General features: G+C 30.6%; 1 protein-coding gene across 4 annotated transcripts in view; it reads right to left on the reverse strand.

Moving 5' to 3' along the window:
* Nucleotides 1–306: 306 nt before the first annotated feature.
* LOC129229607 (spectrin beta chain-like) overlaps nt 307–27,077 on the reverse strand; it is a 73,299-nt gene continuing 46,528 nt past the window's right edge. The window contains exons 29-50 of one of the 4 annotated variants that reach the window (XM_054863951.1): nt 26,070–26,200; nt 24,712–24,898; nt 23,740–23,940; nt 23,454–23,662; nt 22,697–22,901; nt 21,012–21,275; nt 20,822–20,932; nt 18,027–18,271; nt 16,910–17,048; nt 16,122–16,206; nt 15,887–15,978; nt 15,358–15,462; nt 15,147–15,259; nt 14,272–14,345; nt 12,749–12,805; nt 11,021–11,074; nt 10,178–10,288; nt 6,019–6,124; nt 5,839–5,914; nt 5,645–5,748; nt 4,664–4,706; nt 307–1,430 (exon numbers count right to left, since the gene is read on the reverse strand). In XM_054863951.1, coding sequence (XP_054719926.1) covers nt 1,272–1,430; nt 4,664–4,706; nt 5,645–5,748; nt 5,839–5,914; nt 6,019–6,124; nt 10,178–10,288; nt 11,021–11,074; nt 12,749–12,805; nt 14,272–14,345; nt 15,147–15,259; nt 15,358–15,462; nt 15,887–15,978; nt 16,122–16,206; nt 16,910–17,048; nt 18,027–18,271; nt 20,822–20,932; nt 21,012–21,275; nt 22,697–22,901; nt 23,454–23,662; nt 23,740–23,940; nt 24,712–24,898; nt 26,070–26,200 — 2,871 coding nt within the window. In that variant the 3' untranslated portion in view covers nt 307–1,271. The remainder of the gene's footprint in view (nt 1,431–4,663; nt 4,707–5,644; nt 5,749–5,838; nt 5,915–6,018; nt 6,125–10,177; nt 10,289–11,020; nt 11,075–12,748; nt 12,806–14,271; nt 14,346–15,146; nt 15,260–15,357; nt 15,463–15,886; nt 15,979–16,121; nt 16,207–16,909; nt 17,049–18,026; nt 18,272–20,821; nt 20,933–21,011; nt 21,276–22,696; nt 22,902–23,453; nt 23,663–23,739; nt 23,941–24,711; nt 24,899–26,069; nt 26,201–27,077) is intronic. The other 3 variants (XM_054863960.1, XM_054863968.1, XM_054863977.1) reach the window with 3 other exon arrangements.

Raw genomic sequence — 27,077 nt, forward strand, 5'->3', positions numbered from 1 at the left:
TGTGACAGTTTGAGCTTTATGTATGCAATCTGAGCATGTAGTAGAGCTGTGAGCTGAATTTTATATATGCAACCTATGGTTGTTAATAGCTGGGGTATACTTTCAAAATTTAAAACTTTTTTGAATTAGGAGTTATCCATTATGAGCAAAATTCTCATGAACGATATGGCCTACTTATATGTTTTATTTTTCCTTAATTTCGCATTTTAATTTCCCAAAGTCAATATGCAAAAAGAGGGGCATATTTATACTACACAAATATGCAAAAATGTGTATTTCAAACATCACAAAAAATAAAACAAAATGTCAAGTTGTATAATGCATTTAATTTTTATTTTCTTAAAGTATGTATACAATAAAATACTGTAAGCTGCCAGAAGCATTTAAGATAATCCTATTTTAATATAGTTTTAAATAAACTTTAAAGCTTAATATCCATTTAAAAGGCAGTAATTCAAAATATACAAAGATCATAGCAAAATGAAATGGACAAACACACAATTTTTAAAAGGTCAGTGCAACAAAAATTACACTAAGGAACATAGCGATAAAACGAAAATATAATTTTCTAGTCAGACTTTACATTCTTTACTCGTTCAAACTTTAATGAGAAAAAAGAAAAGAATATAGAGGGATAAAACTCTTTTCAAAGAAATTCTGACAAGGACACCGAGTTTAAATTCAACTAGAAATAACAATTAAAGGAATAAACTACAAAATCACTAACTATTCATAAATTTTTCTTAACTTAATGATCCAGTGTCATTACAGATTTCAGAGTGTAAACTATTCCAAGAAAAAAAATTCCACATCTTTTCCCCCGATTGCAATTATTTACACTTACAACAGCACTTTCGTACTGAGGATACCACAGTGCAGACAACTAAACCTCCAATGATTTAATGATTTAACAACAAACATGAGGTGAAACAGATTAAATGCAATAAGCAATTGGAATGACAGTCAAGTTACGATTCGGAACACTATCATACACGAAGTGAGATCTGTTGCTTAGAAGCAGGAAAAAAAAAGGAATATTTTAAGAGTCAACAACACTCTTCTCCATGCTACTTGTACAGTTTTTTGTAAACCAGCAGAGAGAAAAAATTGGACCGCCTAGAAAGAAGGAATGATTGCAGATGAGAGAGCTTTTTTTCCTGCACTGATGCAGTTCTTGTGGAAGATGTCGGTACAGTAAGCTGATTGGTGTATTTTCTCCAACGATTGTAGGGGTTAGATGACGCCTTAAGAAAGTTCATGGTCAGGGAAATTTATTTCTTTTTCAGCGTGAAAAAGCCTCGTTTTTTATGTTCATCTTTTCTTTCTCCGGCAGGCAGGGTTTGTGAACGAGAGGGTCCAGCAGAGCCCTCGATCCTCTCCGCAGAAGTGATAGCAGCTTGCAACTTCTGTAGCCATAAATTCATTTCATCCTGAAAGATGAACAGCCAATTTTTAAAAAATACTTATACCAGAAACATCATAATAAAGCAGTGTTTGAAGATAGCATAATATTATCCAAAACATCAAAAATATCCAATATTTTGATACACCTCAGATATTTTCAATCACAAACACAAATCTGTAAAGCAACTGCATGCTCAAATTACAGTTGCTTATTTTCCTACATAGTTATTATAGTTATAGATTTAATGAATACTTATCTCATTATTTAACTATGTATTCCATACATAAAAATATAGATTTTGAATGGTATTTATATATGGATGATTTTTATAGTTACTTGTGAAATGTAAAAAGTTTGAGTTCTGAAAATAAAATGTAAAAATTAAATTTGACTATTATATACATGTATTCTTTAAATGATCATCATACATGTGTTGGTTATTTCAAATACATATTATATTGGATGTTTTAAAAAATCATGTGTATATATATATGTATACAAGGTACGATCCAAAAGTAATGAGCCTCACGTCATACTAACGCATGCACACCCTGCAGCTAGCTCCGCTTGACAGCTATGGTGGTAGGAGTTGTTGGCTTTACAGTACAACGCAGGTCAGTTGCCTCACAGCTTTCGGAGCAGTATCATCAGCTTCAACAGTAACCCCTATACGGTGGTGGGCGACACAGTGATATGGAAAGTTCGTCAAAGCAACGCAAAGAGATCAAATTTTGCTTTCGGTTTCCTTCCCAAATGTTTGCAATGCTTCAACAGGCATTTGGGATTGAGTATCTGTACTATTTGTTTGTAAGGCCGGGAAGTGGTTACTGACGAACCCCAGTCTGAACGCTCGTCCGCGGTCCTTACTGACATAAATGTGCAACAATTGTGTTAATTTTTGAACACAGACTTGTGTTTGATTCTCTACAAGTAGCAAATGCCCTGGACTTATCGGAAACAAAGGTCCAACACATTGTTATGGAAAATTTGCACATGCAGAAAGTCTGCGCCAAACTTGTGCCGACAGTTCTGACTAAAGAAGGTCAAAGTCAACGCTCCCGTGTTGCTGTAGCCTTCCTACAGTCAGGGCTTGTGGCCTCTTGACTTCTTGTTTCCACTATTAAAATCAGCCCTGAAAGGGAAACTTTTAGTCTCCATCAAGGACATCCAAGCACATGTCAAGGAATCCCTTGCAGATATCTCGAAAAAGTACTTCAGGGATGCCTTTGAGTCATGGAAAAGCCGCCTACAGAAGTACATTGTTTCAGGAGGTGCCTATTTTTTAAGATTATTAGGCCGTTGTACCGATCAGCTCAATAAATATTTTTTCAAACAAAGGCTCATTACTTTTGGATTGCACGACGTATATATATATATGCCCCCACCCACCCTAATAATTCACAGGATAATTATGAGTAAGCGGTTAACTTGAAACCAACCTAATTATTTTTTTGAGCTGGTTAGACACTTGTTTTTCTCCCTAAATTAGTTGATTATATCATGATATGTATCAACCGAAATCTATCAGGGAACCCTGCATTATACTATCCAAAAATCTTAAGTGTTTAATGCATAGCTGAAATAGAGCAATGGAGTGTAAAGTTAGGAACAGGAATCTAAAGAATTGAATTGAACAGGTGATTTTTTTCGGTCAATTCTGAAATATTGGTTTTGCACTCTGCATAACTTAGATAAAAGTTTTTTTTTTTCAGAGAAACATTGCTAAAAAACCTTATGTGGTCATCCTATGACTTTCTAGTGTGCCTAATTCATGACTGTTTTCAATACCTGAAAAGAAATAGATGCATGTACACATGCAGGCACATTAAGAGCAATACTTCTTATGTGCATAATTTTTACCTGAATTTTTAGTTCTTATAATTAGTCCTTAGACATGTTTCTACACTTATAATAAACTAGAAAATCACCCGTCAAGGTATGACAGGTGAAAATTGCTTCTACATTTGAATGCATCAATTGCCCGTTTGGTGAGATTTTGAAAGTTGAAATTTTAACCCTAACTCAAGTGGATTAATCCTAAACTCCAGTAGATAGTGTAAAATAGTTAAGTTACCGGATCCAGTTCAGCCCTGTCAAAAAAAAAAAATTCCTGCATGTCAAACATTGCCAAAAAATATTATCAAATTATCATACCACGGCGCAAGTTTAGTTGTTGATGACGTCAGCGTTACTTGATCATTCGCTATAATATATATGAGGATTGTGGCAAATATAAAGTATAACTTGTTTCAAATTTGAAGAAGTGTTTGATATTTTTGTTGGTATTTTTATTTGCAATAAATAAGATCTCATCTTTTCCCCATTGAGTTTAGAACCTAAATGTCAAAAAATTTCACAAGAGAGTTCCAGGATCCTTTTACTTTTCTAACGTCACCAACGATGCACACCCTTAATGCTTCAATATGAAGTCTAAAAAATTTAATGCCAAAACATTTGTGTGGGACGCCCCCCCCCCCCCCCCCCCCCCCCCCCCCCCCCCCCCGAATTCCTGTACTGCAATGTCTTCAAAGATATCCTAAAGTAATATTAGGCCTTCAATTCCAAAAACTCTTCATAGAAGGTCTCTTTCTCCAACATTATTACTAAAGATAATCTATAATTGGGTCTTTACAATTTTTCAATATGTGAGGAATATCCCTAAATCTCAGCTTTAACTCTCACTTAACATGTCCAAACAAAGGCAAAAACTATTAATTATTTGGAAATTAAATAAAATACTTTCACTAAAAAAACAAATAGCTCAAGAAAGTACTTTAATAAACAATATCAAGATGTGCTTTCCGAACGTTCCTCAGCATTCAAATATAATAGCACAAAATCTTTAAACCTGATAACTGTAGCAAAATAGATTAATATGTCTACATTCTGTACATGTATCCCAACTTCATCATTCCATGCAAACAGTCCCAAAGAAACAAAACCAGTCAAAGCTGCAGAAATTATTTTTTGCACAATTGGGATGAATTCATGTATATTTGAACCTATTTGTCTTCCAAACAGTGAAAAATAATTTTCAACAGTGAGACTATTCAAAAGATCTGCTTTAATGAGCTGTTCAGTATTCGCTTCAAATTCTGCTTCAGCGACAGGTATGGAGCTGTTATTAGTAGCTTTGTTTTCATAATGATTTCCATACAAACATAACTTGTGACTTCGAGACTAGTAAAAATCATTATGTATCATTCATCACACACTAAGTGCTTTTCAACAATTAAATGAAAACCGAACAATACTCACATCATCTTTAGCTTGAAATAAATAATCGGCTCCATTAGATAACCTGCAAACAATAACTCACTTTAGTTACAACTCATTATTTTAAACTAAGCTATAAAAATCAAATAGTTGGTCACTAAAAAATATTTTAAGTAAGAAACAACCAAAATTATTCAGTTTTCAACACATGGTTTTTAGCAGCAAGGAAAAAAATTGCTTATTGATATTTTACATTCAAAGGTGCAAAATATCGTTGAGAAATAACTTTTCCTTGTGAGTGAGAAGATTCTTAATGCTCAATCAATAAGGAAAATTTCCCAAGTTTACTAATTTTGCAATGAAAATAAAAGAATAAATGTAGTTATATATTACATCTAGGAATGACAACTTAATTTCTTTTTTGAGAAACAATATAGTAAAGAACAAAATAAATAAAATGAAATGATGAAAATACATATTTAAAAAATGACAAGAAATATGGGTTAAAAAATAAATTAAAAATCTGTCCCATTTAAGAAAGAGAAAAAAACCACGCAAGTACGTTTTATTAACGGAATTCTAATTTATTCTACAGTTCAATTATGAGTGATGTAACCCCTTGTTACATTACTCATTCGGATATATGGCACTTTTCTTTTGTCTCTCAAAAGTTTTTTTTATTTGCATTTGACATCAAAGGAAAAAAAAATTTTCTTTTTCCCTTTTTGAATCAATGAACAAACCTCATCTGATTTCCATACTATTCATTTGTTGAAGTTTAAACAGTAACTTTTTATTAGCATTCCGCTATAAAACAATAGAAATATACAGAGCGCTTTTTTGTTGTCTCCTGAGAAACACGATACAAGAGGTTACTGTACTTGATACGCAATATCAAAATTTCATGCTTCTACTAACTATTAAAAGTTATTAAAATTTGTTAAAAGTATCACTCTCATATTTCGCACAAATATACAAGTTCTATTCTACTGACAAAATTCAAAATAAGAAAAGAACACTCACGTAAAGCGGAATACATGCTTCTTTTTGGTGTAGTCGGATGCAATTTGTGCTTTAGCGCCCCTCAGTTCATTAGGGACTTCATTACGATAATAGTTTTCAGGTTCCTATTTTTTTTAAAAAAAAGCCAAAATTTTATTTCCACATACTTACATCTCAGAAATTGGTTAAGAGTTTCCACAACTGAACATATTTACCTGTTTGTAATGTCTTTGATCTTTGTAGGCAAATAATTTATTGCCCTGAAGAACAATATATACTTTATCCCAAGATCTGAAAGGAAATGGAAAATGAAGTATAGTAAAGGGAAAATAACTTTTTGGTTTAAGAATTTAAAATATGTTGAAAATGCAAAGTTTCTTAAAATGCAAACTTACCGACTTGATGCCTTCTTAGTTGTAGACTCCCATTCATGCTTTCGTCCTAACAAGCCTTCACATTGAACCTCCTCATCAGGGGAGGTAGCTGTTGGACTACCTTTCTCTAAAAATAAAATTTATAAGAAAGTTGCGTAATATTCATATTTTGATTGGAAAAATACACTGATGCTTTTAACAAATTCGAAAATCACATACATTATAGCAGCAGAATATTAAAAATTTGGATATAGGGTAATGCCCCTTTATAGGCAAGCCAAATATAATGAATTTATGGCTATATAGGCCAGTGCCAATACCTTTGAAAATGGTAAAAGGTTTTAAAAAATTAGAACAGGTTGAAACCCATCGGAAAAGTAAGAAAATATAAAATTAATAAGAAAAATAATTTACGGGCGATCTGAGTTCGGGAAGGGGGGGACGAGGGGGGTTTAAGGGGGAAATAGGTTTATCCCAATTTCCGGCAAAACTACGAGTCCTATCGAAAAAAAGTAAATGACTAAGTTGTTGGTAATAAAAAAACTACAACTTTTGTATTTGCACTTTTTTCACAAAACCTCAAAATTTATGCGAAAAATTCAAAAAACCAACTTTTTGGTTTTTTATTTTTATCTCCCATAAAAAAACGATTTTTTTCATGAAATTTAGTGAAAAGTTACCTTTTTATGTCTCAAATACACAGCAATTTTTTTTACTTAAAATAATTATTTTTTCTTCTATTTTTGGTTAAGTAAAAAAAAAGCATTGTAATTTTCAATCCTAAAATCTCACATAATTTTTTTTTTTTAATCGGAGTGTGTCAAGTTTGAAAAACTCATTTTTTTAATGGAGAAATCGACTTCAAAAATATTTAATAGGATAAGTAATTTAATCCCCTTGGGCCACAAAAGGTTCCTGCCCCCTCCCACACAAATATGTAGTTAGTGTGATATAGTTATCACATAATTTTTGCATTGGTTTGCATTTTTTTCTTTTTAAATTTGTTTTTTCCGATTTTGATATGTAATGGCATTTCCCATGATTTTGGTGGCCATGTTTTGCGATCATGTTTTGCGTTCTTCTCCCCGCTACGTTGTTGTTTTGCCGCCTTTCCCCCCATTGGCTGTAGGAGTGTCCACTGTTTAGTGACATTATTTTTCCGGTCTCCCATTGGCTGTACATAGGACACAGCAGACTAATACGTTTGTTTTCATGCGACCGCGTCGTTTTTGCTACTGCGTGTAGGAGATTTTTGCAATTAGTTGGAGTCTAGATCGAGGGATGAACAGACGTGCGTCTGGAGTGGGTTGATCGTTTCAAGTGAATTTGGAGAGCATGATGGCTGATGATAATCTCCTTCCATCTTCTGTGAATGCAGAGATGCAAATAAAAATCATAAAATTGTAATTAAACAACATAAATGGCGCATGCCGTAACCATATTTTCCGTTCAGGATGTCTTAAATAGTCAAGATTCGAAAAGATAGTAGCATCTTTTTGTTTATGTCCGCATCATCACAAAAATGTTTTTATTCATATAAGTTTTCCAATCTACTAAAGAATCAGATGTCCGAGGCCCGCACTGGAGAAGCTGCGATTGAGATCAGTGATCCTACGAAAGAAATGCATAAAAGGCCACGAGCATAAGTCCTAGCGATCACAGATCACGACGGCGTCCGAGCTCCATTTAGCTTACTGAAGTGAGCCAAAGGCTTTGTTTACCGTCTGATGATCTTCTGTTTCACGTCGTGAATCTTGATGTCATATCTCTGACCCTCGCCTTTTTGATCAAATTCATCATTTGAATGCGATCTCATGTCTGAGTGCCGAGCAGTGAACTGGCGTCGTTCCCTTTCGACATCCCTTCTCCCCTGTGTTAAAGTAACATCTTCAAGGACAGTCAATAGTTTTTTTCCTTTGAACTCAGTGTGCTCCAATTTTCATTTGATGTTAAAATTGTGTGTTCGTCAAAGTTCTGTACCATGTATTTACCCAGGAGCTCCCATTTCAAAAATAAGATTGATGATCAAAATAAACAACTGGATGCAGCGTAAAAGGAGTTCTGTGTTCTTTTTTGAATTTTGCTACCTTGGGGTAAGTCTGTTTTAATTATTATAAGTAAGCACCAAACTCTGACGTCCTGGAGTTATTGCGGAGGCACTTTTAATATGATCGTCCTATATTTTTTTCACTTTGACAACTTAATCGTGTTTTTTTCTTTCGAAGTGGTGGTCTCTTTTGTCACTCTGCCTAACGGAGGTCTAGTCTTAAATTTCTCCCCCACTGATAACTAACCCATTTCTGCCACTTTTATACATAATAAAAATGTGAGAAAGGAAATATAAAATTACATAAAAATATTTCTCACATTATTATTCTATCAGATACTTACTTCAAATACATTTCATTTATTTTTTCTACAATTTCATGCAATCTCACATCTGAAAATTTTGTCTAGGTTATAAGCATAAAAAAAACTGTTTACATAAAAAAGTACAAATTTATGTAGAACCCCCCCCCCTCTTTTTTTTTTGCTAGTTTGTTAGTTTAATTATGATTTGACTATTTGACTAGCAAAATTGGAAACATTTAAGAATTTATACTCTTATTTTCACTTAAACAACACAGTGGCTACAAAATATTTAAAAACATACAATATGATACTACCAGGGCCGACGAGAGAATAGAGACGTAGCGAGTACTCAGTAACTACTCAGTACTTGGCCAATTTGCCGAGTACTAGGTAATCAATCAAATTTTGATAAAATACTCTGCCAATACAGAGTAGTTTTATAAAAATGGAATATTGTTCAAGACAGATTTTACACTTAATAAAAAAGTGCAAGCATATAATATACTGCAATCATTTACAATTCAAATTTACAAGTAAAATTTAAATTTTGAGAATAATGAAGTTTGTTATGCTTCAATGGAGTAAATCTTTATTTTAATGTCCCCAAAGTTAAAACTTATTTATTAAAAATGGGGCAAAAAAAAGTAAGTATAGAAAATATGAGATTTTTATATAATTAAATGGATTTTTGCTACAAACAAGAATTATTTATAAGAAATATAACCTTTGCTTAAAAAATAAAACATTAAAAGCACAAACGTGCAGGAAGACTGCAGACAAATTTTGTCGTTAAAAGAAAGCCTTTTTCAATGCATTAAATATAAGCTCATGGATTTAAAGACATCGACAAAGGTTGAATTTTTTTGTCAGATGTCTTTACATTCATTAGCTCACATTTTATGCACTGAAAAAGACGTTCTTTGTAACACAGAAACACATGTCTGTAGTGTTCCTGTACATTTGTGCTTTTAATATTGTTTTGTTTGCTTTTAAAAATTTATGTTTGGCGAACCAGAACTATAATTTGTCTTAATTTCAACATGATTGATCTTTTATTTATTTTTAATTTTAAAAATAACTTTTTGTAAAATTTTTGACACAAACAAAATCTAAATCTCAGCTGGAATTTTCTTTGAAAATTATATGGACATAAAGGTCTATAATACTATTCCAATGAGCTCAAAATTCATCAAGTGTGTGTCGGAGGTTTTTTTAAAAACATTATTGGTGCTCTGTACTTCGTACCTCGGTCGAATACCCAGTACTCGGCCAAAGTGCTACTCGGTATGTCTCTACCAGCGACCAGGTCAGCTTAGTTGGAAATTAGGGTCCCGGATCAGGATGGTTGCGATATAAGTTTGATCAGTTATCTGGTGGAAGGAGCGCCAGTGACCAAATTAACAAGGAGTGCCCACCTTGGCTCTCGGCAGCCCTGGATACTACACTTTCAAATCACTCTCACATCCCTTTTGTATAACTGCAATATTTTTCATGCAAACATCAATTTTAAATATATTAACTGTCAGTAACATTCCAAATAACTAAGGCTAAGACCAGAACAGCAAAGGAAAAAGAAAGACTTAAGACAAGGATTTTTTTCAGAGCAGGTCTCAGAAAAATTCAAGTAGAAAGAATTTATGAAAATTCTGTCTTGAATTTCTGAGAATGATAGAGAAGCTACAATGAAGAAATTCTTAGCATTCTTTTTAAAAACTAAGAGGAATTCTTTTGGTTCTTCAGGCTTGTTGAAATCACTTATTTTAAGACCAACACCTTATACCACCACCAGATCACCAGAATCAGATCACCAAAATCTAACAGAATTTACCAAAAAAGCCTCCTTCATAATCATCAGCAACTGGTGACTTCTTTTTTCGCCAACTACTAAATGGTGATTTTGACCGCGACCTTTTTTTCTTGTCCTTTTCAGGAGAAGGGGCTTACAAAAGGCATAAAAATATGTTATACATGAATATTTAAAGCTTAAAATTTCATAATGCTTTTCTCCACTATTAGTGGATGTCTTAACAACCACAGTATCCATAAATAAAATACGTTTTAGTGATTTTTTAATTCTAAATCTAAAAGTAAAACACTTAAGCAAAATAAATTCAAATTTTGGAAATCTTATAATTCCTAAACTATTTTAACAGCACAGGTACACAATTTCAAACACGTCACAACAGCATTAAAGGGAAACAAGTTAAAAATTAAGTCCTATTTTCATAAAGTATAAACTTTGTTTTTATGGATTTCAACAAAAACATTAAAAATTATAAAGTTTTAAAGAGAATTCAAACACATGAAAATAAGTACTAAAAATTGAACATGGGACAACTTTTTAAAACTTAATTGCAAAAATCATTAAGGTTTTTAAATGAATACCCTGAACAAAACTATGTAATAGATAACGTAATGCGCAAAAATATACAAAAATGTAAAATATCTTTTTTCTCAGAAAGTGTTTTTTTAGTTGCAAATTTAAAATATTTTTACATTCTATTAATCAATTTTAAATTTCATCAGGAAAACTGATTGATAAAATAGGAATTGTAAACTGAAGCGATAACAAGTTTGATTATTAAATATGACTAATAACTAATCAAAACTAAAAAGGTGAATAATAACAATGTTGGCAATACAAATACTTTTTAAATTTTCAAATACTTACTGCTTGGTGCTGACTGAGACTCTTGGGGAGCTCCACTTAGGGATGTTGTTGCAGCTAAAAATAGAAAAAGAGAACCAACATTAAAAAACCAGTATAAATAAATTGGAAATGTTTTCAGTGTGCCTAATACATTTTTTCTTAAATCCATTACTTCAGGTTTTTAAAACATAAGAAAAAAAATAGATGTAAGAAATGTTTTTTTTTTTTCCTTCCAGAAACTGCCGACAGTAAATTAAAAGATGACTGATAGCCTTCCTTTTACAACTTACAACCAGCTTCATTTCAGATCACCATGACTTCAAGATAAAGAAAAATTCAAATGATCCAAGCAAAGGTTTGGAATATTATCATATACGTGCAGACACGTAATACACAAATATGAACCTTTAACAAACAAAATATTTTCATTTATGAATTTACAGTTTGCACCCAGCAAATTTAAATTTTTTTTGAACATAAAAAAAAATATCATAGGCATATATCATATATTCTTTTAAATATATTTTAATGTATTTCTTTCAGACAAACATTTTTTGTACAATTTAATCATCTTGAATTTAAGGACAAAAAAAAAAAGGTCAAGATAACAAAATGAACATGTGGATCATCGGCAATTTAAAAAATTAACTTTTAAAAAGAACATTTAAGATTCTTTTACTATCAAATAACATACCATGAACAAACATTCTAAGTCAATGAAACAAGAAAGATTTTTCTTTTAAGAAAAGGAAATGCAAACATTCACTCATTCCTCAGAGTTCAAATAAATCAATAAAGCAGCTTTTGAAACCAAATCTTTTATGCTTGCTTTCATACATAGCCGAAATTCAAATAGATTAGTTTTGCATGCAACTTTCAATTGAAAATTACCTATCCATCCCTAGTCTTACAGAAAACTTTATTCAAGTTTAAATCTAATATAAAAGCATAATCAACAACTTTTATCTGTAGTTAGCTCCCATAGGTAACGAATAATATTAATCTTTGTTCAATTATCTTGCATTATTAATTAGTTTAGTTTATTTGTAATTAAACAATTTCATAATGAACAGTCTAGAGTTCCTTTTCTTTATTTGTTGGAAACCAACTTCATGAACTGCACTGTAAATAAGAAAGGCATGCTTGGTAATTAACAATGGAAAATACACGTAATGACTACTAACTTTAGACAGAGTTTTAAAATCGTTTAATGCTTATTATCGCAACCTTACTCTTGAAATTCCTTATTTGGGGTTAATACAAATTTGTATGTATACAGTGTTAAAATTTTTTTAAATGTAGATTGTAAAACAAAATAGAAAAGTAGAAAGAAGGACAGTTAATATAATCAAACCTCATAAATCCTAATACCCCTAAAATGTATTATGGTTAAGGCTAATTACATTTGTAATCTAAAATCATATTGTATTTACACATAACGCTATTTGTTGTTATTTGGATAACACAAACTATGGTTAAGAAAGAAGAATTAATTTTAAAGGTCCATTTTAATTTGCTTTATTGAGGTTCAACTGTAGAAGTACTTTTTTGTGCGTGTATCTAAATATATATTTCTGTGAAGTTTTGTGTAGCAGAAGTACTTGATTTCAATGAATAGTAAGGATCATTAAATTCATCAAAAACAATTTGCTCAGATACATTGACTAATTAAAATGATCTGAACACATTATCTGGCAACTTTTCAGCACAATTCTACTTCTACAAAGCTGCAATAAAAAGCTGCTATACCTGTCTTTGCTTTCACAATGGGAGTTTCCTTCTTAGCAGGCGATGCTCTTTTCATCACTGAATGCAAAATAAATATAAGAACATGCATACGTGCAAAAAAAAATTTTATACAGGCTCAGAAAAATCATGCATTTAGAATGACAAGAATAGAAATCTTAATAAAAACAAAGCAGGCAAATTTTAAATAGACAAAGAAAAAAACAACAGATTTCAAAAGAACAAAAGTTACATCATTTTCTATGGTTTTCTTAACTAATAAAGTACCGTTACAATGTATGAATGAATCTAAAGATATATTGCTTAAAAATAGTTATCACGTACTTGTTCAGCATGCAATTTTATACATATCTTTTAAAGTCAGTAAGTAATTGCAATGTTGTTTAATATACATAATTTAGTGTTATTTATACATAATTTAGTGTGTGTGTAAACATTAACAGATGTTTTAGTTCTATTTATTTGTATTTTTTTATGAGTATGCTATAAAAATTGTACATAGTATTTTTAAAAAATGTACCTCTATGTATAACAAAAATTAGGACGGTTATACATATTTGAAAATGTTTTGAGTTTATTATTTAAATCTCAAAAGTTAAATATTAGCTGCAGATTTTAAAAATAGATCAGTTTTTAGTATTCTTAGGCTATTGAGAGCTTTCAGCAAGTTTTCAAAAACTTGAACACTGAACTTAAAAACTTGAAACAAGTTGAAAAATATAACTTAATGACTGCAAACAAAACAAATAACATAAGCTTCTTTGATTCCTCCCCCCCCCCCCACCTGAAATGGATTAATTTTGAATTTGCAGAACATGTTATTATTTTGTGGTGAAACCTGAGGCCAATCCAATAACTACTGCAGAAGGATTTAAGTATGTAGAATACATGAACTACATTTCCCTTTTTCTTTTCCACAAGACACAGAACACTAGCAAAAAATAAATAAATATATAAATTAAAAGAAAAAAGTCTATCTGAAATTTAGAAAATGAATGTTTGCAACAATTTAAAACTTAAAATAGTAACCAACAAATTCTTACAATTTAAAAACTAACTACTAAATACATCCCTATGTCTCTATTACCCTCTTCACTTTAACTCTGCTTAATCAAATGTTTAAAAATTTGTAAAATGTATTAGAACATATGTCAAAGTTTGTCTGAACCAAACCAACAAAAATGATGCTTTTGAAGAAAAAAAAAGTTAGATGCTTTGAAAAGAAAAATGCCCTTAAAAAAATCAGAAAATACAGTGTTTTATCAAAAGTAATTTTAAAAAAAGTACATGTTATACAGAAACCAAGATATACTTTGAAATTGAAAGTGGCTAAATAGGAATGTTAAATTAGCAATAAGCGAAGAATTCTTTCAAACATTCAAGTAACAAAATTATCAAGTAACAAAATAAAAAACATACAATCTCTGAAGTCACAATGCAAACCTAAGCTCAATGTTACCTAACTCACAATGCGAACATCAAGGCATTACTATTTCTTTGTAAAACCATACCCTCAACAACTTTACCTTCTTGTGAACTTTCTTGTTCTCCATTGACTGCTAATAGTGCTTCTCTTTCAGGTGATCGTTCAGAATCGACTCTATAGGAGACAAAAAATTACGGGATTAAAATAACAAAAGAACACAATGAATACACCTCAATATACACATTGCACTTTTGGAAGAGTGCCACAATACGAAATTTTTAATATTCTTTTCTTTTCGCTGAAAGGGCTTCAAATGACGTTATCTTCTTTGGAAAATAATAACAGATTTTTGTTTTTGTAACCACTGAAGATCACAGCAAAAATTTACTTTTCTTACAGCATTTTTCCTGAAGAGTTCAACTTCAAATGCTTCCCCTGTAAAATCTCATTTCTTTGTATTGTGGCACTCTTCTTTCAAATGAGCAACATATACTCATTTTAAGACCAAAAAATATCAGGTAAGTTTGAAGACCATTGTGGACGTTTTTTAACGATTTGGTTAGAAATCAAATATATTTAGATCACTCTCACTTTGAAAAATTTTTTAACTTCTTCCCTTACTCCCATTTAATGCTTTTGGGAATCGAATATCATTGAGCTCTTTCCTTGAAAGCTAAACTTTAGCTAAAATTATATTGGAAATTTAATTCATTTCATGTAACAACTTTCTCTGTAGAAACATTTTAAAATAAAATAACGTAACTGATGTTCCAAATATTAAAGTTTATTTATTAATCCTTTCAAAGTTGATTTTGTTCCAGCAGAGCAACAGTAAGATATCTAATCCCAGAAATAACAATAAGATATCTACAGTTGCTTTGAAGCGACGATTAATAAAATCTCTGAAATGAAAAACTTTAATAGTTATTTTACAAAAATTCGGTAATAACTTTAGGTAGTAAAGAAATATTTTACCTGTCTGTAGGAACATCTTGAGGAGGTTGTTCTAAAGCTGCAAGTCTAGCTAGTTCTGCTTGCCTCTGCATTTCTTCTTCCTCTTCTTTTCTTCGATGTTCTTTTAGTTCGAACTAATACATTAAACAAAATTAGGAATTACCAATGAACATAAAATTAGCAGTTTTATATCTCTGGATATGATCCATTAACATATATATTTAAAACTTACCGTAGTCATTCGTTCTAATGCAGCAAATCTTTCCTCTTGTGCAGCAGCTGACTTTTCAAATGCTTCATGTTTCTTGATGAGTGTTTCTACGTCATCAATAGAGTGCTGAAATAGTTATTTTAAAATGGAAAATTTAAGTAAAATTTGCAAATGATTTCATACAATAAAGAATAAAAAATACACAAAAGCAAAGTATTTTCTTTTTACACATACACTCAAGCCCGCTTACTGGAATATTGTTTAAAAGAAAATATCCTGCTTAATTTTTAGTGTACCAAATCGTTGTAACTTATTATTTTTATCCCGGATAATGGAATATCCGCTTATTAGAATATTTTTTAACGGCAAATTGACTATTCCATTATGCGGGCTCGACTGTAATTAAAACTGCATTTATCTAGCCTTCAATCAGCAAAAAACAAATTTTTAGCAAAACTTTAATAAAAACTAAAAGAACTTAATCTTTTAGTGTTTAATTTAGGCGTTAAAACCTTTTAAGTGTAATATTATATTAAGGAATAAAAGTTACCCCAAGCTCTTGGCTAAGCAGGTACGGTTCTTGTGCAACAAGCCAAGCTTCTGCAACAGCAGCATCTCGAGCAAATTGATATACTTCAAGAACTATAAGAAAAATTATTGCATTTAAGCATTTTCAAATGTATGATTTTTTTTTCTGCTCAAAATGAAAAGCATAAAAAATATCAAGTATTCTTTTGAAACAACAAAAGATTAAAAAAGAGAACAACCGCAATATAAAGTCTTACTGAGCTGAAGATGTTCCCATCTTTCATCCCACCTGTTCATCATCGAGGTTTGTTGATTTGTGAGCGAAAGCAGCTTTTCTTTTATCTGCAGATAAAAACAAAAAAGTTGGGCTAAATACATTAAGCTATATTATTTATAGTAAATAGTTGACTTATAAAAGTAATTTTCTATACAAAAAAGTTGATTCCTTTAACACTTTAAACAGTTTAAAACTAAAGCATAACTTATATTTTGATAGATTGAAAAGAATACTAAAAAGCAATTTACAAAACGGGCATTTTTAACAGACTTCAAAAAGGAAGCAGTTATCAGCTCATACAGTATCTATGCTTTCCTCTTTTGTGCATCCAAACCCTGATATGGCTTTTTTGATTTTTTTAAAAAATAGATAGCAGTTAGTCTAACCTAGGTCTCATATCTTTAATCATATTTAATTTATACAAAAACTTACAAATAGAAATGTTAATGATAAAGAAAATCAGAACTTTCATGAAAGAATAAGATAAGTACCAGTAATAAGTAACAGCTTTGAATGAAGGCTTCTTTGAAGATTTATTTACCTCTTTGCTCTAGTGATATGTTTTTATCATACTTACATAAGTTCACTAATATTTCCTTAACTTGCCTAACACCATAGAACCTTAAACTAACTTTAAATATATCAGCATAAAAATTGGATTCTTGACAAGTTTCTTCTATAAGATTTCAAACAAAAATTACAATACATCATTTACCTGAAAAAGAAAAAATATATTGATTATTGAAAAAACATTTTAAAAAATCTTACCTCGTTAGAGGCATAGTGATTTCTGTCTAGTAGTTCTTTTCCCAAATTAACACAGACTCTAATATTATCTTCTCGTGCATCAATTTCTGCTTTCAAACTCTGATGATTGTTCATCAATAGTTCAACACCGGATACATCCCTAAATTAAAAAGGTACATGCTCATACAAAATATTTAATTTGCACAGCATTCATAAAATATTTTAATTCCAACACAAAAAAAAATTGCTTTACAGATTAAAGGAAAAGTTTCATGGTTTCTAGTCTTTAAAATATTTTAGGTAACATTGCTTAATAAGTTTAAAATTAAAACTAGAACAATATAGTAGATTTAAAAATTTTATTAAAAACAAATATGTTTACTTTATAAAACTATGCAGTAACTATGTTTTTTAAATAAGCTTATTCTTTCTTTGTTACATTTTAAATGTACATATGTATCTAATTTATACTTAGCAAAACTTGAAATCTACCAATGACACTAGTTTAATACTGAAAACTTTAAAAAAAGCAAAATGAAAAGTCATATTGCTACACATTATTTTGGAATGGAAAATAAAATAAGTACACAAGAATAATAGTAAATGAATCTTAAACTATAATTTTATGTATTTATTTTTATTTATGCATTCCTTATTTTGGCTATTTCTTACAACGAAAATTCTTAATATTGCAATACATGCAGTTTTCATGGATTTTATAGACTAAGTTCAGATTTGTAAGTGCTGTTCAAAGAAAAAATTTCAGTATTTAGCCTTGTGTAAAAATTCATCCGTCAACTTCGTATCCTTTTTTCTGTGCAAAAAATTTATTGACCTATACTCAAGTATTAATGGCAAAAAAAATCAATTGATATATTTCACTTTTAGTGAATGCACGTTGCAATGGAATGGAGATCAGGGAAATCCTTCACAATAAAAGAGTCTGGAGACTTCTTACAAACTGAGAAATAAAAAATAGCAAAAATGCTAGCGTCTCCCGCTGAAAACACGACTTGGTAGGTAATATATTTAATGACATTGCAAAAATGTAGGAGTTTTAATCTTAATGCTTCAATTTGATCTCGGTAAAAATAAAGAACATTTAAATTGAACAGCATAAAACAGAACATAAACTCACCTGGGTTTTTCAGATGTGTTCATTTGACGCACAATATCTTCCATCCATAACATTAAGTCTCTAACCATGTTTAAGAATTTGAACAAATCATTTGTATCAACAAGTTTCAGTTTTCTTTCCTCGCACATTGATAAAAGCCTCTGCCATGCTCCTACAACTTCTCCTTCACGATTTGTTATTTCTTTGGCTTTGTCACCAGCATAAGCACTTTGTAAGTTTTCAGATTCTTCTTGAATTTGCTGTACCTATGAAGAAAGGGATTTTGAACATAAACAACTTTCAAAGTCTTATTTAATTATCATTTTAAAACTACAGCTGAGTCTTCTAATAACAAAATCAGAAACAAGGAAAAATAGCTTATAATAGTGCAAATTTTGTAAAATATAGTTTTAAAGGCATTTTCTGAAACATCAGTTTTAAGCTATTTAATGAAAGAAAAAAGAGTTATCATTTGTTTTAACCCTACAAATGTTCAACCCCTCAAACTTATCACTATAAGATAAGTTTGAGGGTGATGAGCTTTTACCTATTTTAAACTCCATTGATCCTCATATTCAGTTTTCTTGTGAGAAAGAACGGAATAATTACATTTCATTTCTTGATGTACTTGTTTCTGGTACTGAAATTGGTTTTGAAACTAGTTTATCGCAAACCTTTTGCTGTTTCTTTACCTCCTCATAGACTATTGTCTCATCCTCCAAAATCAAAAATGTTCTGCTTTCAATTCTTTTGTTTATCGCGCAATTAATATTTGTTCTTCATTGGAACTTCTTAAAGTGGAACTTAATAATCTTAAAGCTGTGGCAATTGATAGAGACTGTCTGCCAACTTTGATTCCATTTATAATAAACTTTCAAATAAATCCCAAACTAATGTTCTTAACCGAACCTTCATTAGAAAGAATTTGGTTGTTTTGCCATTCTTTCCATCTGTAAGCTATCAGGTTGCTAAGATTCTAAAACATTTCCTATTCCAGGTGGTGTTCTCTCCTAATAATAAACTTTCATTCTCTTCTCTTAAAGATCCTATTCACCCTCTTAATTGTTGTGGAATTTATAGAATTAATTGTAGTTGTAAACTTGCCTATATTGGACAGACTCTGCATGCTTTAAAAATTCGCTTGAAAGAGCATCAAAATTATGTGAAAAAACAACAATTAAATAAGTCTAGTATTGCTCAACATTGTTGGGATTCGAATCACTCTTTTGATTTTAACTCTTATCAGATTATCTAAAAATGTCCCAATTCATCAGATCTTGACTTTTGGGAATCTTTTCATATTTTGAGGAACAGTTCTAACTTAGTTAATGATCTTAAAGCTGTTCCATATTTTTCCAACATTTGGCTCCCATATCTTTAATACTGTCCTTTCCCCCCCCCCTTTTTCCCCCATTCATTTTCATATATCTTCCTTTGTTCATTTTTGCCTTTTTTGTCTTGTTGACATCCCCCCCCCCCCCCGCATTTTCTTCTATTTACCTTTATTTTTCCTTTTTTCGAATATTTTTGTTTCTGTTTATTTCATTTTGTGTTTTTTTTTTTCCTTCCATTCAGCTTTTCCTTTCTTGCGGTTCACGGTTACCGACATTTTCTTTTTGTTTAAGCTTCAGCTTAATCTTCGTCTAATTGAATTTCTTTCTTTCTGGGTTCCGTACCTAAGAGAAAGCTCTTGGCCTTTGCATGCATTCCTATTGGTTCCAGATCGGTTTATATTTTTCTCATTGGTGTTTGGCTAATCCACTATTTTTATCTTTTAAACTGCATGCTTATTTGCTCTTGGCTTTTGTCGGATGTCTTTTTATCCATAAGCTCATTACTTTTTGCATTGAAAAAGGCGTTCCCTGTAACGCCGAAACACGTGTCTGCTGTAATTAGCAAATTTGTGCTTTTTTTAACGTTGTTTTTCTTATTTTACCCTATCACTATGTTTAATCCAACCACTGTAGGGGAACTTAATTTCATTAGAATAAGTTATGAAAAATTCAATGGTTTGTTACTTACTGACTGTATAGTAACAAGGATATAAAAACATTGTGTCGATGTTAATTTCAAATGTTACATATATTATATATATATATATATTTAAAATAAATAAAGGCAAACAATTGTAATGTAAGTATTTTGCTATTTCTCTGTCAGATAGGATTTCAAGTGCTCGAAACTTGGATCTAGAAAATTATCATTTTCAGGGTGTGCTCTGATCTGGCGAACCAAACTTCCAGTATATTTTTTGCATTATGTTTTTTAATTTTTCAGTATCATAACTAATTTTTGGTTGCTAAGTAAAACATGTTATTTAAGAGTGAAATTTATTGTTTTGATACTTTTGTGAGAATTATATATTATTTTTAATTCATAAAATATAAACATTTTAGATGTTTATTCTGCCATGAGCAGGTAAACGAGAGTATCTGCAGAAATGAGTTTGAGATATTTGAAGAAATGTGTGTAGGATTCAATGCGAACAGGGAAATGTTGGAAATAGATGTTTTATTCCAGCAGAAACAAAATAAGCAAGCTTGTACAGTAAAGCTAACGCACAACAGATGACAAAAATGGGGGGGAAAAATGCAGTTACTGCCCTTTACCTGCCCACTGCAGTATTTATTTTTGTATTTTTCTAACATAATTTTCAACGTAAATTCTAAAACAAGTTCTTCCATACTAAAAACCTACAGCTATACATAAATGTTTCTACTTCAGATTATAACACTATAAGAACAATAGAAATAATTTTCACACCGAGAAAGATAAAATGACAATCAAAATTGCTAGAAAAATATTTTTTTAAATACCGCTGTTCCTAATGTTTGAAGATCATTTTCGAAATTTGCATGCTTCCTCTGCAAGCTAGAGACACTGACTCCATCTTTACCAAGTTCATCTGACATAGAATTTTGTTTTTCCTTAAAAAAAAATCAATTTTTAGTTAGACTAAAAATAGAACTGCAACATTATTAGCACACATTAAAACGAATATCTTACCAATATTCTGCCAAGTAGATCTTTGCAATCATGGAAGAACCTATGTAGTTTCCAAGATGCAGCAAGCATTTGCGTCCTTGTGTCAATTAATTCCAGCAGGTCTGCCCAAGCTTCATTCAAAGTATCCTTAAATTCTGCAATTAGTGCACTATCTGAATGGCCACTAGCAATTAGCTGGTCTGCACTTTCATTCACTTCAGCAACTCGTTCAGTTCCTATTACTTCAGTTTCACGAGCAAACTCCTTGAATCGCTCTTGCAGCATCTAAAAAAAATATTGATATTAATTATTCATATTATATCTTATTTTTGCAATCCTTATAAGAACCTAATAAACATTAAAATTATCAAAATAAAAAATCATTGCTCTGTTAAACTTAAAACTACAGAAAATAAAATGTTAAACTAAAAAACTTGTTTTTCTACATCAAAGAATAAACTATATTTTATTTTAATAAAAAAATACTTGAATGAAAAAACTTACAATTGCAGCAAGTTGTCAAGTTGTTGGATGTAAGAACAGCTAATCAACAAATCAGCATCAAGTCCAAAAATACTCCACTTCACTTGAGTACCCTTGTTCTCAAAAAATCACTTTGTTGTGATTACAGAAGTAAATGCTACAGAATCGATGGCAGTACTTTGTGAGATGGACATAGCCTTATATTCTACTTTTTTTTCTTTTCCATTATTAGCCTTAAGCTTATTTTTAAAAAAGCTTCCACATGGGAAAAAAAAAGCAAGAGTTCAATAAAAACTCAAGATCTGATGAATGGCAGATGTTTAGCTCCAATGCATTAGCTGGATCCACTTCAATGTGAAGATAGTAGATGATTCAAGTCTAAATTTATTCTTGGTTACAAATGATAGAAGACGGAATGAAATCAATTTTAGCAGGTTAAATTCTCATTTACTTCCCTTCATCTTCAAACAATAATTAAACTTTTGACATGATTTCAATTTCTGGCCCTTAAGGTTTTTGTACTTTAATCTGATAATACATTTTAGAAGAGTGGATAGCTTAACTATTTTCCATCACAATAATTTACTAGTTTATTTTTATAATGCTTTTTTTCCTAAAAATCAGAATCAAAAAGCTACTTGCATGTATCTGTGTTTCTTTCAGTTAACTGTGTGTATATATATATATATATATATATATATATATATATCACACAAGGACAAAAAATTTAGAGCATGATGACGGGATTTCTGTCAAAGTTTCTAAGATCCTCTGCTAGAGAATTGTCTGGGTGGGAATACATAAAGCTTGGACGGTAGTCTCCCCTCCAAAAGCTACACTAAAAACTTTGAATTCTAGCTGAACTTCTAAACAAAGTTTGAACAAATGAACAAAGATGCGAATTGAAGGTTAAAAAAAATATATCAATACATTTCTTGAAGCAATTTTAAAATATACTACATAATGTGCAAGTTTTAATTAATGATAAAGACTATTTTCAAAACTTAGTCACAATTACTAAATGATATAAACATCAAAAACTGAAGATATATTTCATTTTTGATCGATGTTCAGACAATATTTTCATACCAAAAAACTAAGTGAAAAAGCTAACATTCATATCAAAATAAAATTAAACAAGAAACAGAAAGCATGATGCTTTCAATCACTCTAACAATAATAAATCATAATCAATTAATCAATTCACAAAATAAAATACCAACCACAACATGATCATAATCTTGACCAAGCTCATGTGAGCCAGCAACCATTTCTCGCTCTGAGATCCATTGCATAATGTCATCAACCTCTCTGTTCAGTGAAAATAATTTCAAACCCTCATCAAGTTTTGCTCGACGTTCTAAGGCCAAATCCTTCAAGCCAGCATACAATTTATCAACTTGTGATTGCCGCACAATTATTTGATCACTGGAAAAGTACATATATTTATAAGATACATTTGAGATGCACCTCATTTAAGAAATATTATTTCAACAATAGGCATTCTAACTTCATAGCAAATAATTTTTTTCATAAAAAAGTAAATATTACAGAATTAATATTAAAAATATATAAAACAGAAATAGGCCACAGAAAATTTTCTAACAGGGGTCTGATTCTAAAAGTTTGAGAAGTAAAAAAAAAAGCTTAAAAGAGGTCTTTAGGTACGTGCACCTACAGTAGATACTACACCAGAAGCGGATAACGTCTTCAAAAATAAAGATAATAAAAATTTTTCCCCGGCTAGGTGATATCATCCACTATAGGTGCACTACGATATTGTTTTAAATTGATATGCAAATTCATAAACAATCTAATAGCAACAAAACATGAGAGGAAATATTTAATGCAAAAAAAAAAAGAGATTTAATTTGTACACTGAAATAAATAAGTTTAACAAACAAAACAATTTCGGAAAAAACTTCGAAATGAAAATCAATTTGATGCACAAGAAATGTTTAGGCTATTTAACCGAATTACCTCTCAGGATGACCCTCTGAGGCTAGTTGTTTTGCAGTTTCTCCAAGTTGTCTTACTATTTCTGCATAATCTTCCACAGCATTTTCTAAGCTTTCGTGCTTCTTCACCAAGTTTTGCGTACTGATTTCATCTTTTCCTCTATCTTCTACCATCATATATAACTCCTGTTCACTCATCCATGCTTCTGCTTCGCTTGCATCAAAATAGTACTGAAAAGGTTTTTAATACATTAAATTCCCGAACTAACCAGTAAGAGTTAATATGCATCAAAAGAAATAATAATCACCTGCTGAGCTTTAGCTGACTCTAATAATTGATCTTCTCTGTCATCAAGACTCTTCTTGAGATTAGCCCAACGATCAAGCAAGTCATCAATCAACCTCTGGAATTCTGCAGAATCTTCATGGCTTTCACCGATTAATTTTTGTCCATTTTCACAAATGTTCATTATTCTAGGCTCATGGTTTTCAATCTCAGTTCTTAAAGACTAAAAACAGAGTAACCAAAAGTTAAAGGAAAAACGACTTAAACACTATTTAAGAAATATCTTTACAAATATACTTGAGCAATTTGTCTAAAAGTAGTATCCCTCTGATTATACAGCAAAGTTGTTAACTATTTGCATAATACAAAGTAATAGTAATAATGTTAACATTAATTGTGTTAATAATTACTCAAACCATTAAGCTTTTCAAATTTATAATTCATGAACAAAAAATAAAGATAATTTATTACATTTATTGTACAAAAAATCTTTTAAGTTAAGTGTTACACTTTAAGTTTGTACAGTTCAGGGGTATGTTTTAGTAATCATTAAAGCAAATATGATCTGATACAAAAAAAATTAAGTTTACAATTATTTGCTCTTCATTCTTTATTTGTATTTCTTATAAATGTATCACGTTCATACAACAAAAAATTAATGAATGAGACTGTTTTGAGTTGAGTCTACAAATTAAAAAAAAATATAGTAAAAAAAAACAAAGGAATTCAACTTAATATTTGTTTGGCATTTGAAAACTATCCTTTAACTAAAATTAAGATATTAAATGAATAACAAATAAACATACAGAAAAAATATATTAAGTAGGTTTTGAGTATTTGTAATAAGTTTATAGTTTTAACCTTTTATATTAAGCAATTTCTAAATAAAAGAGTCACATTAATAGTGATCTTTTATTTTCTAAATAAAAGATCACTATTAATCTTCACATGAAAGAATATGCAGTTTATTTATAGAATTTCAAAAACAAATTACTTGATTTTTCTTTTTTAACATTTGAACACTGAACAGACTGTTGCCATAATCAGTGGATTTGGTTAAAGGCATTTTCTCATCAATCCATAACTTTTCATCCTCAATATCTCTCCTGAACTGATAATCTTCTTTCTTCTTCAAAAGCAAAGCTTTTCTTTCCAGCAATGGTTGCTGTAATCTCTCAAACCTTTAAATAAAAACATTAATCACAATTAATAATGTAATTATGCTCCATTTAATTTCATCTTTGGTACTTAAAAACTTACGAAACACTAAATTGAAAAGTTTTGGGCATGCAACGCGTATCAAGCTATTCTTTTGCTTTAACCGCCTGAACAGTATACGCTTTGCATATCAATCTTTTTAGGCATCATTAAACTGTTGCACTAAAGAGAATCAATGCAATATCTAAAATTTTGTTCTGTAAATATAACACAGACTAACTGCACTGCAAAATAAACCATCTCAAAACAATTTAAAGCTGAGATATGAATCTAGTTTTGAAAAGCTACTATAAAACAATTCACAGATAATGAAGAGGCAAACTTGTTTCATAAATACAAACACAGCGTGTGCGGCAAGCTTAAAGAAACATTTTCTATAGCAATAGCAAAAGATTCTCCCCCCCCCCCCCCTAAAACTCTTTTATTCAGTGTTCACTATTCAGAGTAATAATACGAATAGCCTATATTAACAGACTGAGATTCTAAGAAATATATGTTATATAAGGGGAAGGGGGGGGGGGGTCTTTAAGGGAGGTTTTACTGTATTTATACAATGTTCATATTTAAATTCTCTTTAAAGGTGCAAAATCCTAAATCTATTTTTTTGCTAAAAATCTATCAAATGATATTATTATATTTAAAAGACATTTTGTTCCTAACGTTTAGCTGAACCATTCAGTCAAATAAGACTGAAGCCACAACATCAAATGAACATTTGTTGCAGCTCTGGGAAATATTAATGACTTAATAAGTCAAAGAATTTTAAAAATTATAAATATTATTGCAACAGTAAGGTTATAAATAAAACAAAAGTTTGTGAGAAAGAGTAACACAAGAAAGAGTTCGAATTTTCCTGAAGAGAAGAGGTAAAAGAGTAGGTAGGGGTAAAGTAGTTGGCTGGCGTTACTTATTTTTATGTCAGTACTAGATGAATAGCCAGTTTGAAATGAAATTAATAGTTAAATAGGATGTTCTGCAGTTTTAGTTTAAATAAAAATTGAACATTTAAACAAAAAAGCTACAATATGTATTCAAAATTTCATAGAATAGATTATTTCAAATAAATAAGTGAAAGCATGATTACTACTGAGAAAATGTTTAAAACATATTGATTGATAACTTTTATAAACAAACCTTTCTTCCACATAAGATTTCTTGACAACAATTTCATCCTCCTTTTGAGGATCCATTTTCTTTAGGTATTCAGCTTGACTACCGAGTTCAGTGACTTGTTGTGCTTTAACAGCCATTTGTGTTTCGATTGTCTGCAGGATTTAAAAAGACACTTTAAAAATGTATACTTAAACATTTCTGTCAAGCCTTATTTTACAGGGCACTATAAATTGAAAAGTTAAAAATAGATGATTTTTAATTCATTTATTAATCCTAAGTTTTATTATTGTTAAAAGATTAATAAGCTATCACTAAATTGGGCATACTGTTTGTTTTCCTTAGCAGAGACTAGCGCCAATTTGAGCATGCATCAGGTCTGCTCAGATTTTTTCAAATTAGGGAGGGGAAACCCGGAAATAAAAGTTGCAAAATAACGTATTCAGTAGTTCTTCCAATGTACCGTCAAAAGACAGAGTACGAGTGGAATGTGGCCATCCTTAACCTATTGCCCTTTTTAGCCTACTTTCCCAGTAAAAGTCAGAAAAAGAAGAAAAAAGCATGAAAGAAAGCTTAATGTATCTTAAAAATATCTCAAAAAACAAAAAAAAGTCAAAAATAAAATAATTAAATAAATATTGAACAATTAAAAATTGGAAAGTAGGGTATTGAGATGGGAAAAAATGTCTGTCGGTCTGTCTGTCTGTCGGTCTGTCTGTCCTCCCCTAATAACTTTTGAATGAATAGTCCGATACGAACTAACTTCTTTTTGTTCAAAAAATCTTGGCGAGGACACCTCATTCCCATATTTCACTTTTTGATTAGAGCTATATTTTGTTCAATTCTGAACAGTTCAAAAAAACTTAACATTAGCGCCTACGGGGAAATTCAAGGCAATTCCGAACTGTGAGGCGAATTTGCTTCAAACAAACTTTGTAGGAAAAAGCTTTTGATGAAAAACTTGTATATAAAATATCTTTTTGATTTGAACAATTTTCCGTTCAATTTTGAACAGTTCAAATCCCTTAACAA

The sequence above is a fragment of the Uloborus diversus genome, chromosome 1 (assembly GCF_026930045.1).
Source record: "Uloborus diversus isolate 005 chromosome 1, Udiv.v.3.1, whole genome shotgun sequence".
NCBI lineage: Eukaryota > Metazoa > Arthropoda > Arachnida > Araneae > Uloboridae > Uloborus > Uloborus diversus.